The 14,689-nt window shown below is 40.1% G+C and overlaps 2 protein-coding genes across 2 annotated transcripts in view; both read left to right on the forward strand.

The window, feature by feature from the left end:
• The window catches only part of LOC134653594 (large ribosomal subunit protein uL14m), a 313,686-nt gene that overhangs the window by 18,321 nt on the left and 280,676 nt on the right, over positions 1 to 14,689 (forward strand). The window lies entirely within an intron of this gene.
• Positions 263 to 10,166, forward strand: LOC134653518 (elongation factor 1-gamma). The gene is made up of 9 exons (XM_063508889.1): positions 263 to 378; positions 495 to 644; positions 739 to 805; positions 1,326 to 1,609; positions 2,261 to 2,431; positions 3,669 to 3,808; positions 6,347 to 6,516; positions 8,775 to 8,986; positions 9,996 to 10,166. Exons 1-9 carry the CDS (start codon positions 367 to 369, stop codon positions 10,062 to 10,064), a joined length of 1,275 nt encoding a protein of 424 aa, XP_063364959.1. The 5' UTR covers positions 263 to 366; the 3' UTR covers positions 10,065 to 10,166.

Consider the following 14,689-nt stretch of genomic DNA (forward strand, 5'->3'; position numbering starts at 1 on the left):
CGGACTGTGCAAGTGTTATTTTCTATCAATTTTCTTACACTGTTTTGTTTGAAATATTGCTACTAATTCATTGAAAATATTTATTTTTATTACAAATTATGCTTTATTTCGCTTCTTATGGTTCTTTTTAATAATCTGAGAGCCTACCACGAAAACCGACATTCGCAAATTGCTTTCTCTTTTACTCCAATAAAGGCGTAATTAGAGTGACAGAGAAAGATGCCCACAATTTGCGAATTTCATTCGATTTTCGCGGCTAACCGAATTTCTGAAACTCAAACGTATTTGCGTGAATGAAAAGACGCTTCAGAATTTGACGTTGACAGCTGATCAGTGCTGTCAAAAGTCTCTTCGAAAAAATCCACCATGGCGGCCGGGGTAGGTTTAAGTTTTACTGTGAATTATCGTGTGAATCAGATTATATTCCTGCTCGTAATGAATAAAATGAGTGCCTTTGAAATATCCGCTGACTATGTGTGTGCTTATTTCCATAGGTACTCTATACTTATCCGGAAAACTTCCGCGCTTACAAGGCATTGATCGCCGCACAGTACTCCGGGGCCGATGTGAAAGTGGCCCCGAATTTCGTGTTCGGTGAGACCAACAAGTCAGATGAGTTCCTCAAGAAGTTCCCGGCGGGCAAAGTGAGTGCAGTGCTAAGTCGTATTTTGTTGTTTGGGGTTATGCCTTTGCGTGAACGGCTGGTGCGATGACGTGTACGTTTGTGGTTTATTTTAGGTGCCTGCCTTCGAGAGCGCCGACGGCAAGGTGCTGCTAACCGAAAGCAACGCCATCGCATATTATGGTGAGTCTAACAACATTATATTCGCGACTTAGTTCGCCGATAACCTCTAAAGGAAGTGATGCTGATGAAAGTTGTCGGTCAAGTTTAGTAACAGTTGAATGACCTCACCGTTTTTTGCGAAGGGCATAATGCACCCTGCAATATTAATTTGTTCACTACTAAAGTATTGGTCGTCAAATTTGTTTTTGTATACAATGTAACCTTTATCCACGACTTCCTAACACTTCATTGTTTTTTTTTTAAGAAACCCTTCTGTCTCTTTGTCGTCAAATCTAAACTAAACATAGTTTTGCATACTAAAATAATTGTGTTTACCTTTTTTGTATACAACATATGGCAGCTATTATTTACTCAACCTTAACTTAAATATTTTCTAAACATATTGTGTGATTATTTATAAAAATGTTTATGACTATAACTAATTGAACGAAAATCGGCATAGTAAAATGTTAGTGAAACTTGAGCTAATGGGAACTGAAAGTTTTGAAAGAACTGAGAATTGACTATTGTAAATTCGTAGTGTCAAACGCGGCACTCCGCGGTGGCGACGCCGCGACGCAAGCGCGCGTGCTGCAATGGGCATGCTGGGCCGACTCCGAGCTCCTCCCCGCCGCGGCCGCCTGGGTGTTCCCCTACCTCGGCATCATGCAGTTCAACAAAGTGAATGTGGAGCGCGCGAAGACGGACCTGCTCGCCGCCCTGGCGGTGTTGGACAGGCACCTGCTCACGCGCACCTTCCTGGTGGGCGAGCGCGTGTCGCTGGCCGACATTGTTGTGTTCACCACACTCATCCACTCTTTCCAGGTAGCGTTATATTGTTTTTTTTTTTTAAGATTTGTTGTTTAAGTTCAAGGTATTTCCATTTTTTTTGGCAATAGGCCTAAGGCCAGGTATAATCTCTGCTTTGCACAAGCAAAAAGTTAGTACATTGAATCTAGCTTTACAATATGGCAAGTGTATATTGCATGCAATTTTCTTGAATAATGTAGGTAAGATTAAGATTTCTTATCTATTTAAGGATCAAGGCCAAGTGTTATCATTATCTTATCAGAACTTATGTTTATATCTCGAGCTAAAAAATTGCTATGTGACAGGAAAGATGGTGTAGAAAGCAATGCAACTAAAATTTGCGTCATGAATAAGAACACGCAATATAATAATGTCTTGCGTTACTCTTGCTGTTTGTCTTTTGAAGCCCCGTCTCCATATCGCGCGGCAAACCATCGAACATTGGCTCGCGCGGCAGCCCGGTATCCATTGCGCGCGGCTGCCGTGCGAGCCAATTCGATACGCCCGGTATCCATTGCGCGCGGCTGCCGCGCGAGCCAATGTTCGATGGTTTGCCGCGCGATATGGAGACGGGGCTTAAGAAAGGCAGAAGACCTAAATTTTATTAAATATGAATTTTGGCATCAGTATTGTTTTTAATTCTGATCAGTACCATTTTAATTCCAGCACGTCCTGGACCCGGCCACGCGCGCGCCCCTCGTGAACGTGCAGCGCTGGTTCCAGACCCTCGCCCACCAGCCACAAGTCTCCGCCGTGGTGGGAGCCCTAGCGCTGTGCTCCGCCCCACCCGTGTACGACGCTAAGAAGTACCAGGAGCTGTCTCAGCAGAACAAGAAGGTAAAGGCCGAGTATACACTCTATGGTCCTTTCGTAAGCGTAGTGCCGGTTCCAGACCCTCTCGCACCAGCCGCAGATCTCTGCCATAGTGGGGACCATCGCGAAATGCGCCATGCCTTGTACGAAGCTAAGAAGTACCAGGAGCTGTCTCAGCAGACCAAGAAGGTAAAGTCCGAGTATACGCTCTATGGTCCTTTCGTAAGCGTAGTGCCGGTTCCAGACCCTCGCTCACCAGCCGCAGATCTCTGCCATAGTGGGGACCATCGCGAAATGCGCCATGCCTTGTACGAAGCTAAGAAGTACCAAGAGCTGGCTCAGCAAAACATATAATATAAGCGACAGTTCGCGAGCGAGACAGGAGACTGAGCGTTTCTCCACCTTTAGACCGGCACATGCAGGTCATTACTGGGGAATTTATGGTGATAGATAAACCATTTATTAGCTTGCCACAATACACACATATTGACAGAAAAAAGAGAAACAATAACAATGGTGAAACACTTGTGAACAAAATTTTATAACAGACCCATTTTTCCGGGCTGGGTCACTCACTACCGATTCGGCTATTAGGTTGCTTTTAACGCACGTCTTATTGAGCCTCAGAAATGCTATCAAAATCTACATTAGACCATATCGCGCATTTGTGCAGAAGTTCACCATGCTGTAACTTGTACTTGACTGAAGTATAAGTCGCTAAACTGAAAATAATAGGCTACATGACTAATTTTTTTTTATGGTATCAATCGATCGGGTTTGTTTTTAGGATCAAATGTCTATATGGGATGGGACCCATTGCATTAAAGTAACACAAAAGTCAGAAATTGTAGTCAAAGTCCGACAGTCGCATTTCACTCGCGAAACGCCCTATACAAAACGGCCAGAGGCCGTGACGTCATCGCCGACGTTGTAGTATGGACAAAACAAGAAAATTGCGTTTTTGTCGGTGAAATATTGCGTTTATGTATATAGTTGCTATACAATATTTTTTTTTGTGAAATGTAAGGAATCGAATGGTACCCTTACTTTTATCGTTTTTGGAAGTTAAAAAAAACTTAAATTTTGAAACTTTCAGGTCCTGTATTTTTGTAATTTTTCAATATTTTATTTTATTATCCACATTATTGTGATAAATTGCTCGTTTGCTATCTATTTTACTAGATTTTGTTATAAAATTCAACATGTGTCAACATCCCTATTACTTTCATCCAGTAAACTCATTTAAACCTTAATTTTCCAGGACTCTGGCAAGAAGGACAAGAAGGCAGAAAAGAAGGAGCAGCCCAAGAAAGAAAAGAAAGTATCCGAGCCGGCTGATGATGGAGACTTCGAGGAAAAACCCAAGGAGTCCAAGGATCCCTTCGACTCCATGCCCAAAGGGTAGGCATCCAACACGGGTGAAGCTTAGAAGACCAGTAGGCCTAGCACAGAAGAACGCGACAGTATCTCGCCCGCGACATAGATTACCCGTCTTATTAGGGTTCCGTAGCCAAATGGCAAAAAACGGAACCCTTATAGATTCGTCATGTCTGTCTGTCTGTCTGTCCGTCTGTCTGTCCGTCCGTATGTCACAGCCACTTTTCTCCGAAACTATAAGAACTATACTGTTGAAACTTGGTAAGTAGATGTATTCTGTGAACCGCATTAAGATTTTCACACAAAAATAGAAAAAAAACAATAAATTTTTGGGGTTCCCCATACTTCGAACTGAAACTCAAAAATTTTTTTTTCATCAAACCCATACGTGTGGGGTATCTATGGATAGGTCTTCAAAAATGATATTGAGGTTTCTAATATCATTTTTTTCTAAACTGAATAGTTTGCGCGAGAGACACTTCCAAAGTGGTAAAATGTGTCCCCCCCCCCCCCCTGTAACTTCTAAAATAAAAGAATGATAAAACTAAAAAAAATATATGATGTACATTACCATGTAAACTTCCACCGAAAAGTGGTTTGAACGAGATCTAGTAAGTAGTTTTTTTTTATACGTCTTAAATCGCCTAAATACGGAACCCTTCATGGGCGAGTCCGACTCGCACTTGGCCGCTTTTATTTCCAATTGTATTAATAGGGGCGGGTAGTTTCATCTCGCGCCACTTCTGTGCTAGGACTATAGGAGTGGCATTCAAACTTACTTATTAATTATCAATCGCAACGCATCTCGCTCGCACCCATATACCTGTACGGATATGATGGTCGTTCTTGTCTACGTGACAGCGTGATAAAACGGTGTCCGTCACTTTCTTTCCCACGGTGTTAAACAGTGACAGTTATTTTATCACGTGGATAAAGATGGATAAAGCTATCCATAATAGGCTGGCTGATTTTGTTATGTTTAGCAAACCCTGAAGAGTGATATAGTTCATGCTGAACTTTTATTATGTGAAATAAAATGTACTGTTACGTGAAACAATGTTGGTTCAAGATGGCAAGATGGACTATAATTGATATAAAAAATGTAAACAGGAAGTTTGAATGCCAGTCTAGATTGGTATAAAACAATGTGCATGGGCCATAGTTGGTATCACATCATGAAATAGTTTAGTTAGAGTACTTATTTATTGATCTCTCATGCTTGTGGAATTATCATATTTATTTAAACTCATTTTGGTTATGGGATCATTTGTTTTTTGTACTATTTTCACTCATTATTCTATGTTGCCATCATATGTATTATGTTTATGTATATTATGTTGCTTAATAAATATGGTGAATGGTTGCGTTTTTATCTACCGCATGATTATAATTTCGAATCCCCTTTAGTCAAATAAAATTAGAAAACTAAAAACAATATGTATGCAGTGCAATAAGCATATGCAGACACTATGGAAGATCATATTGAGTCGTGAAAATAAAATTTAAATGTTTCATTCTGCAAAGATTTGGCATAAAGATGTATTTAAAAAAAACCCTCGAGAAAGATCGGATCAGAAAATAAAAGGAAAGATTTTGATCAAAAAATATTCCTCATTTAGAACGTAGAACACTATTGTTTGTCAAATGAACGATGCAAATCTTTAGTCCCCGTTATATGGTACCGGAGTTTTATTTATAAAATAATGGAGTAAATGACATAATTTAGATAATTTCTATATACGTCGACCCATTTGTTTTTCGGGACCCGTGGACGTTGTAATGTCACAGCGTTCATTTGACATTTTACGCCATATACCATATTATCGTTCTCTCTTTGATAAGGATTATCCTAATTACGATAACTCATCTGTAAATTAGAAAAATAACTCTTGACATTATTAAAGAACTGTCAAAGTAATCTTATAGATTTTCTTGTTAAAAATTTCATTTTTGATGCAACTTTTTATTACTGACTACTTTTCAATTCACTATACTTCGTTTTTTTTTAGCATTAGAAAGAACTTGAAAGAAGGTAAGCGATTTTGACATGTCTTTTAATTGAAAAACACTTGTTAAAAATCAATTACTATTACTTATGAAAGCAGAAGACTATAAAAGATCGTATTAGATTAATAATTGTTACATATTTACCGTAACTTATTTTTAAAATGTGTTTTTCAATTAAAAGACACATCCAGATTGTTTACCAAATTTCTAATCCTAAAAAAAACGAAGTATAGTCAGAGACAATTTGAAATAAAACAACTTAAATATAATATGTTATATGTATTATGTATGTATTATCTATTTATTATTTATATTCATTGTATTTGTTTAGTTGTGTAAAAGTAGGTACCTACTTTGTTTTGTAATTACAACATGATATTGCACCGCCTACAAGTTATCTGCTTTGCCCGAAGGTTGACTGGTAGAGAATGCATTTTAGCATTAAGTCCGCCTTTTGTACGTTTGTATTTTCATTTGTGCAATAAAGATTAAATAAATAAATAAATAAAAGCTCGTAAAATTGTCTTCTAATAAATATAATGGTACTTGTTACAGCACATTCAACATGGACGACTTCAAGCGCAGCTACTCCAATGAGGACGAGGCGGTGTCCATACCCTACTTCTGGCAGAAGTTTGACCCCGAGCACTACTCCATCTGGTACTCGGAGTACAAGTACCCCGAGGAGCTGGCCAAGGTCTTCATGAGCTGCAACCTTATCACTGGTCAGTACCTTATTTTTTTGATATTTTTTTTTTTTAAATATTGGGGGACATCTTACACAGATCAACCTAGCCCCAAACTAAGCAAAGCTTGTACTATGGGTCCTAGGCAACGATATACATACTTATATAGATAAATACATACTTATATACATAGAAAACAACCATGACTCCGGAACAAATATTAGTGTTCATCACACAAATAAATGCCCTTACCGGGATTCGAACCCAGGACCATCGGCTTAGCAGGCAGGGTCACTACCCACTAGGCCAGACCGGTCGTCGAAAAAGGGTTATTGAAATATGTGGAGGCATACATCAAGCCGCAAATTTGAAGTAGATGGTCCCTCTTTAATTTAAATAGAAAAAGACGGGTAGTCTATCTCACCGCGAGATACTGTCGCGCCAATCATGTGCTAGACCTACAGCGAAGCCCACTACATGTACCGAATTGCTTTACACGGCACCATAGACTAGGAATCCTCTAGACTGAGTTTAGAGCAATTATTTCATGAAATCGATGCTGCCAAAAATACGGGGGTGCGGGGGGACGAGGTGAGCGAATCCCGTGCCGTGATTGGTCCGTTCAAAGACACGGGCCAATCACGGCACGGGATTGACTCGAAGATGGAGTAAAACTACCGTATGAGTGGCAGAGGGGGTAGCGTTACTATGCTCAGTCTAGAGGATGTCTTGTCTGTGCACGGCACTTACCTCGCGAAGAGGCTGAAGTGAATGAAAGGCGTATTCGATAGCAACTGATTTTATTCGATCTACCCGTTAGTACATATTTGTATGAAAACCCACACAACATCTTCCTCGTTACAAAAATAAGCCATAAGTACTTATGCATAAAGTACATTATTATAATTGCAATGGAAATAGAAGCTAACTTTACATAAGTATAAAGTTAACGGAAAATTATAATATTGTTGTATTCTATGTGAATCCCCTTATTTACTTACTAGCTCTTGCCCGCTACTTCGTCTGCGTGGAGGAAGTAATAACATTTGGGTATAGTGTGTCAAAGGATTGTCTTATTTCAAACATATACAGAGAGAGTCATACTATCTTTGTCTTAACACTAGTACTAGCACCCAAAAGAAAAGGATGAGTATAGTTTTTTTGCTCCTATTTACTGACAAATTGGTTTGATAGCTTATTTTTATCCAATCTGCTTTTTATCGATTTCTCGTACAAACTTTCACCCCCCTATTCACCCCCTTAAAGGATGACTCCTGGGTTAAAAACTACCCTATGTCCTTTCCCCGGGACTCAAACAATCTCTATACCAAATTTCAACTAAATCGGATCAGCGGTTTAAGGGAGCGTTCAAGTATTACGTAACGCATTTGGGGGGGGGGGTCTTGTAAAACGTTACGATGCGTTACAGGGGCGGGAGGGGGGGGGTTTGAACCAGGGATGTTGCGGATGGGAGGGATGCCGATTTTTTGACATCCGCGGATGCGGATGCGGATTTTTAATGGCTCACATCCGCAGATGCGGATGCGGATGTCAAGATAGGTACATAAAAAAAGTCAAATATTACATTTTAGTAATTTTTATTTCAAAAAACCAGCCAAGTGCGAGTCGGGCTCGCGTTCCAAGGGCTCCGTACATTAAGTCCCACTCACGCTTGACTGCTCATTTCTAATAGGTTTTTTTGGCTAATGACTAAATTACCTAGCAGTCTAGCACTTAAGCCGATGCTAAGACGTTCCTGTACCAACCTGTTCCACATCCGCATCCGCATTAAATCCGCATCGATTTTATGCGGATGCGGATGCAGATGCGGATGTTGAAAATAATGCGGAAGTTCCGCGGTTGCGGATGCGGATATTCGCAACATCCTATATATAAATATTCCCTGGTTTGAACTACGCGTTACGTAACATTGATTTTAACCCTTCAGCCGGCCTAGCCAAAGTGACAATCGCTATCGCTCCGTAGCGATCGAAACGCAACTGTCACTGTCGCACTAATATGGAAGAGTGAGTGATAGAGAGACACAAAGCGTTTCGTTGTCGAAGCGATAGCGATTGTCACCTTGGCTAGGCCGGCAGGTACTTTACGCCACATAATTGTGGCCTTTAGGTAAAAAAATCACTTGGTGGTTACGTAACGTTTTACTAGGGGGAGGGGGGCTCAAAAATGTCCAAAAATTGCGTTACGTAATACTTGAACGCTCCCTAAGCGTGAATAGGTAACAGACAGACACTTTCGCATTTATAATATTAGTATGGATTTATTGCACGTCTCAGGCATGTACCAGCGACTGGACAAGATGCGCAAGCAAGCCTTCGCGTCCGTCTGTCTGTTCGGTGAAGACAACAACTCGAGCATCTCCGGCGTGTGGGTGTGGCGCGGGCATGAGCTTGCCTTCCGGCTGTCTCCGGACTGGCAGATCGACTACGAGTCATACGACTGGAAGAAACTGGACCCCGCTGACCCGGCCACCAAGAAACTTGTCCAGGTAAGCTTTCAACCGTAAACAAATCTTCCTCGCGTTGTCCCGGCATTTTGGCCACGGCTCATGGGAGCCTGGGGTCCGCTTGGCAACTAATCCCAGGAATTGGCGTAGGCACTAGTTTTTACGAAAGCGACTGCCATCCGACCTTCCAACCCAGAGGGTAAACTAGGCCTTATTGGGATTAGTCCGGTTTCCTCACGATGTTTTCCTTCACCGAAAAGCGACTGATAAATATTAAATGATATTTCGTACATAAGTTCCGAAAAACTCATTGGTACGAGCCGGGGTTTGAACCCGCGACCTCCGGATTGCAAGTCGCACGCTCTTACCACTAGACCACCAGCGCTTCAACCGTAAACAAATAAAATACCGAAATTCAGTAATTGCAAAATCAAACTTGTTTTGCTTATACGGTTAGATATGGATCTGAACTTGTAGTAGTGATGAATTTTGGAACTCCTTAACTCGCAGGGATCTAAGTTTGTTACCTAAAATAGATTTTTTTTTTTACATTATTTGTCAACTCTGAAAAACGAGCCATAGAGACAAAAACGGACACATGCTGAATTAAAAATCAAGTAAACAGCTACATCAGGTCCAATGTTTACTTTTTTACAATATAATTGGAACCTCTCATACACCAAAAAAAAAGACGTCTACTTCACATACACCATTGAATTACGATATCACCGAAACCGGACTGATAAATATCAAAAGATTCAAAATGGTATTTCCAACGGATTACGCTTGTGTTTTTCTCTTTGCCTTAAACCCTTCTTTAACCTTTTGGACGCCCATGACCGATATATCCGCACCGTAGGTTCAACGCCAAAGACCGATTAATCGGTCACAGACCACAGCGCAACATCGACCTACGTGCATATACATAAAGTTCAACTTCAGTTTTGACACTTCAATGATGTGGCGTCCGAGCTTTTGTGTTTGACACGGCGTGGAAAAAGTTAAGAAAGTTCCATTAAATTGAAACTAACCATTATTGTGTTTGTTTCAGGATTACTTCTCATGGAGCGGCACCGACAAGCAAGGCCGCAAGTTCAACCAGGGCAAGATCTTCAAGTAAACTTCCTTTTGTACGTTATTGTAAAAACTTGCATTTATTTAAGCGGTGCGGAAGCTCATCTCATGATAAGGAGTCTGTAATTAAAGAATCGTTTATTTACTATTTTGGAGTTTCTGTACGATTTACGCTTATACCTTAGGCATTATCTTATCTTATACCTTTAAACGAGCTATTTTTGTATATTTATTTATATATATATTTCGGGAAACTCGGAAACGGCTATAACGAAATCGATGAAATTTGCTATAAAGGTTTTCGGGGGCGAAATATCGATCTAGCTAGGTCTTATCTCTGAGAAAACGCGCATTTTTGAATGTGAGCGAATTGCGAGGCTGTGGAACTAAAAGCAATAATCGGGCTTGAAATAGCAAGAATGTGATTTGAGTTCAAAGTATTTTGCAGATGGCGCCAGTAGTTTTTACCTGTTAATCCTACGAATAGTGTCAAATTATTATTTTTAACCTTTTGAACGCCACAGACGGCAATTGACGTCAACGAAAAATCGTGACAACGACGCCAAAGACGGCATTTGACGTCGATCGTTTTTTGATGAAAATCTACTGAAAAACACCCCACTTTTAGGTTGGCATTATTTATTCACAAAACTAAACTTTACCCCCGTGGCGTCAGTGGCACGGCAAATGGATGCGCCGTTTGGCGTTCAAAAGGTTAAGGGCCTGGATGATATTGATAACACTTTAAGGGCCACTTGCACCACCCCACTAACCCGGGGTTAAGCAGTTAAAGCGTTAACCAAGTGTCAAATTGTACTGGTAACCATGGTAACTCGCTTAACCGGGTAACTCCGGGTTAGTGGAATGGTGCAAGTGGCGCTAAGCCAAATTTCATAGACGAAAACTAGACATAGCATAGGTAAAACCTATGTATACTAGCGCCATCTATAAAAAAACCTTTGCCAGACACTATGAAAGTTAAGTTAGTTTAATATGTCATAACTGTTATCTTGGCGCTGTGAGCACGGCACTTAAGGCTTCGTCACACAGGCGCGGCGTGAGCGTGGCGTGAGCGTTTTATATGTAAAAGCGGCGCGCCCCGCTCACGTCCCGCCCGGAAAACGCGCCTGTGTGACGAAGCCTTTACGGGAAATATGGGTTAGAAATAAAAACAAACATTGGAAAGCAAAAATTTATATTTTTTACATTTCAGACTTTTGCCTAACTGATAGAATCTCTTTAACATTAGTACATAGGTACATTATTACATATTATTGCATGAATAAAACCAACTAACTGCGAGTCGCTAAAGTAAAGCTCGCCGTGCGAGCGAGAACACATGCACCCGTCTCCTTCGTTCGTGGGCATCGTTGGCGTGCGACGTTTCGTAAATTAGACATAAAATAGTTATAAATAGGTACCTAGAAAATTTTCATGGCAAAACTTGTGATAAATCAAATAACATACAATATATATAAAATAACATACAACATAATTTATTTCTGTCTAAAATTGCATTTCTTACCACAGTTACAAGCTTTTATCGCTTTTTAGGGTTCCGTAGCCAAATGGCAAAAAACGGAACCCTTATAGATTCGTCATGTCTGTCTGTCTGTCTGTCTGTCCGTCTGTCTGTCCGTCCGTATGTCACAGCCACTTTTCTCCGAAACTATAAGAACTATACTGTTGAAACTTGGTAAGTAGATGTATTCTGTGAACCGCATTAAGATTTTCACACAAAAATAGAAAAAAAAACAATAAATTTTTGGGGTTCCCCATACTTCGAACTGAAACTCAAAAATTTTTTTTTCATCAAACCCATACGTGTGGGGTATCTATGGATAGGTCTTCAAAAATGATATTGAGGTTTCTAATATCATTTTTTTCTAAACTGAATAGTTTGCGCGAGAGACACTTCCAAAGTGGTAAAATGTGTGTGCCCCCCCCCCCCCTAACTTCTAAAATAAGAGAATGATAAAACTAAAAAAAATATATGATGTACATTACCATGTAAACTTCCACCGAAAATTAGTTTGAACGAGATCTAGCAAGTAGTTTTTTTTTAATACGTCATAAATCGCCTAAATACGGAACCCTTCATGGGCGAGTCCGACTCGCACTTGGCCGCTTTTTTTTTTCTATCGAGGCAATTTGAAGAGTCCAAACTCAATTCCATTGTCACTAGTCATACCTACACTGTACGTACGCCAAATCTCATCTCACTTGGATACCAACATGTGGTCGAAAAATGGTTTTCTAAATTTGAAAACAACTTACAATTTTTTTTGTTCGTACTGACCACAGAACAAGTTAGAATGGCGATGCGAGCAGGGTACGTGTCGCCGCCGGTTTTGAGCAAACGCTCGCATGCTACTCGCCCGCGCTGACCGAAAAACGAAGTAAACATGCCTTTTGCGCCAAAATAACCTTCAGATTAAGAAGCCAGACATCAAATCTGTGTAAAGGAGGCGTATCCATTCACCATGCACACAAGGCGCTAGCTAGTTTTTACTACCGTTGCGCGAGTGTTAGTAAATGTGGAGAGGAACGAGCGGCGACACCGGTTCCGATACTAACTGCGCGCGATAGCCATTCTAACCTCTTTAATGTTCTGTGGTACTGACATATCACTATCACTACACCTTGTAAAACAAAGTCACCCGCCGCGTCTGTCTGTTTGTATGTTCGCGATAAACTCAAAAACTACTAAACGGATTTTCATGCAGTTTTTCTTTTAACCTATCGGTAGAGTGATTCTCGAGGAAGGTTTGTGTTTAATCTGTTAACCCGTGGGTCGCTAGTTATTGACAATTGCCAAAAGTTACGTCACCCAGGGGGCCTATTCGACTCGTTAGAGTAACATTTGTGACGCACCTACAATGTATATTGCTACTTAAGTGTTTATGAGAAATATGACGACGTATCACATACGTACAATTTTGCCAAGCACTAATTTTTGCCATGATAATTTCCAGCCCTAGTAGCACGGTCGCATTTTTATCGTTTGTCACCATACCTGTCACGTTCTAACAAGTATGTAACTGCGAAAGTGACGGGCATAGTGATAGTCGATAAAAATGGAACCGTGCTGAGCCCGCAGGTCTAAAAAATACTCTTACAGGAAACAGACAGTACAAGATCAGACGTGATACCTTTACAACGAAGAAGCTATGAGCTAAAGGGTGTTTCACAAGATATAACAACAAATTATTAATCAACTACAGATGTAGTTCATAATTGTTTCCATTGTATTTTCTCGGAACCGTTCGTAATATTTGTCATCCTACTTTTTGTACTGAAACTGAATGACACATTCGTGCGTTTCCGTGAAAATACGATGGTAAAGGATTATGCACTACATCTGTAACTACTCTAGGGCCCTTACCGACGATTTTTTTTATACCACAACTTTAAAAGGGGGGCACGTAATTTATTTTGTCACCAAGTCAGCAATAAAAGGTTCTGAACACCTGCTCTAAGATGTACTAGAATATTGTGACTTTGAAGTAGGTATGTACTATGCATTTATATAAAGATGTAATAAAAATATTATCTTGAGAGTACAATTTTTAATACACGAGCAAACTGGTTGGTAATAAATAGAAAGAGTAGGTACCTAGTATTTTTTCACGAAAACATTAATGTTGGCATTATATTGTACTCGTATTGTATTTATCAAGGCGTGTATTAATGAATCGATCATGCCACACGCTTCAAGTGTACGTTTTATAGTTTCTATATTTAAAATCTTATTAGAAATTATATTTTTCAGTGGTTAATTGGTTGATTTCAATACTTTGTTAGTTTCTTTAAGTATACAACAACATTTTAAGTGATGAATATTGAGAAAAATGTGATAATGTCTTCGAGCAGTGTTTGTTTACAATTACTTGATAGGACAAGTAAGGATGAATACACTTTACCTACAGTAGGTAATTCCATTTTCAACTATTTTTGTTTTTGAGATACCGCTAATTGGCTTAAGGGGGCAGCTGCTGCAGAAGGTAAAAATATGACCGCTGACAGCTAAACTAGATGGCGCTGTGTTGCCTCCCTACATTCGTTAAAAGTTAGTTCTTGACTACAAAACTTACTCTGGGGACAGAGCTAGGTATATGCTATTTCCCTGTCCCTCTCAGCACAAAAGATGGCAGACGGTGTCCGACCAGTGTTACGGTGGCCAAAATACCTTGACCCTTCAAGAAAAGAGCGTATTCTCATCTTAAATGCCGGGAACGGCGGGAACGCACTGACAACCCCTCTGGTGTTGCAGGTGTCCATGGGCCGCGGTAATCGCTTACCGTTAGGCGATTCGTATACTTCGTTTGCTTCCTATTGTATTAGCATTTCCCAAACTATGCGGTGCGACCCATTGGTGGGTCGCGAGCAAATATTGAGTGGGCCCTAAAACTACTAGGAAATCTGAGGGCTACCATATTTTATCCCTTAAATGCATGACTTTTTCTTTTTGCCCGAAATTAATATATGTATGACATAATTGTTTGCCGATTCTAGGAAAAATAGTAAAAAAAATATAACTTCGATTTTCACTGCGAAATCAGTGTTAGAAGTTGAATTGGCTAAATCATATTTATGTAAATATGTAATTTTCAGTAATAGATATATGAAATTTTTTACTACCATTAGAAAGGTAAGTACACGATTTGTGAT

This window comes from Cydia amplana, chromosome 13 (assembly GCF_948474715.1).
Source record: "Cydia amplana chromosome 13, ilCydAmpl1.1, whole genome shotgun sequence".
In the NCBI taxonomy this organism is placed as follows: Eukaryota; Metazoa; Arthropoda; class Insecta; order Lepidoptera; family Tortricidae; genus Cydia; species Cydia amplana.

What these genes read in the sequence shown, in the direction of transcription:
- LOC134653518 (XM_063508889.1), top strand. An exon ending in TGTCTCAGCAGAACAAGAAG is followed by an intron (nt 2,432 to 3,668) that starts GTAAAGGCCGAG and finishes TTAATTTTCCAG; the next exon opens with GACTCTGGCAAGAAGGACAA. An exon ending in TTCGACTCCATGCCCAAAGG is followed by an intron (nt 3,809 to 6,346) that starts GTAGGCATCCAA and finishes TACTTGTTACAG; the next exon opens with CACATTCAACATGGACGACT.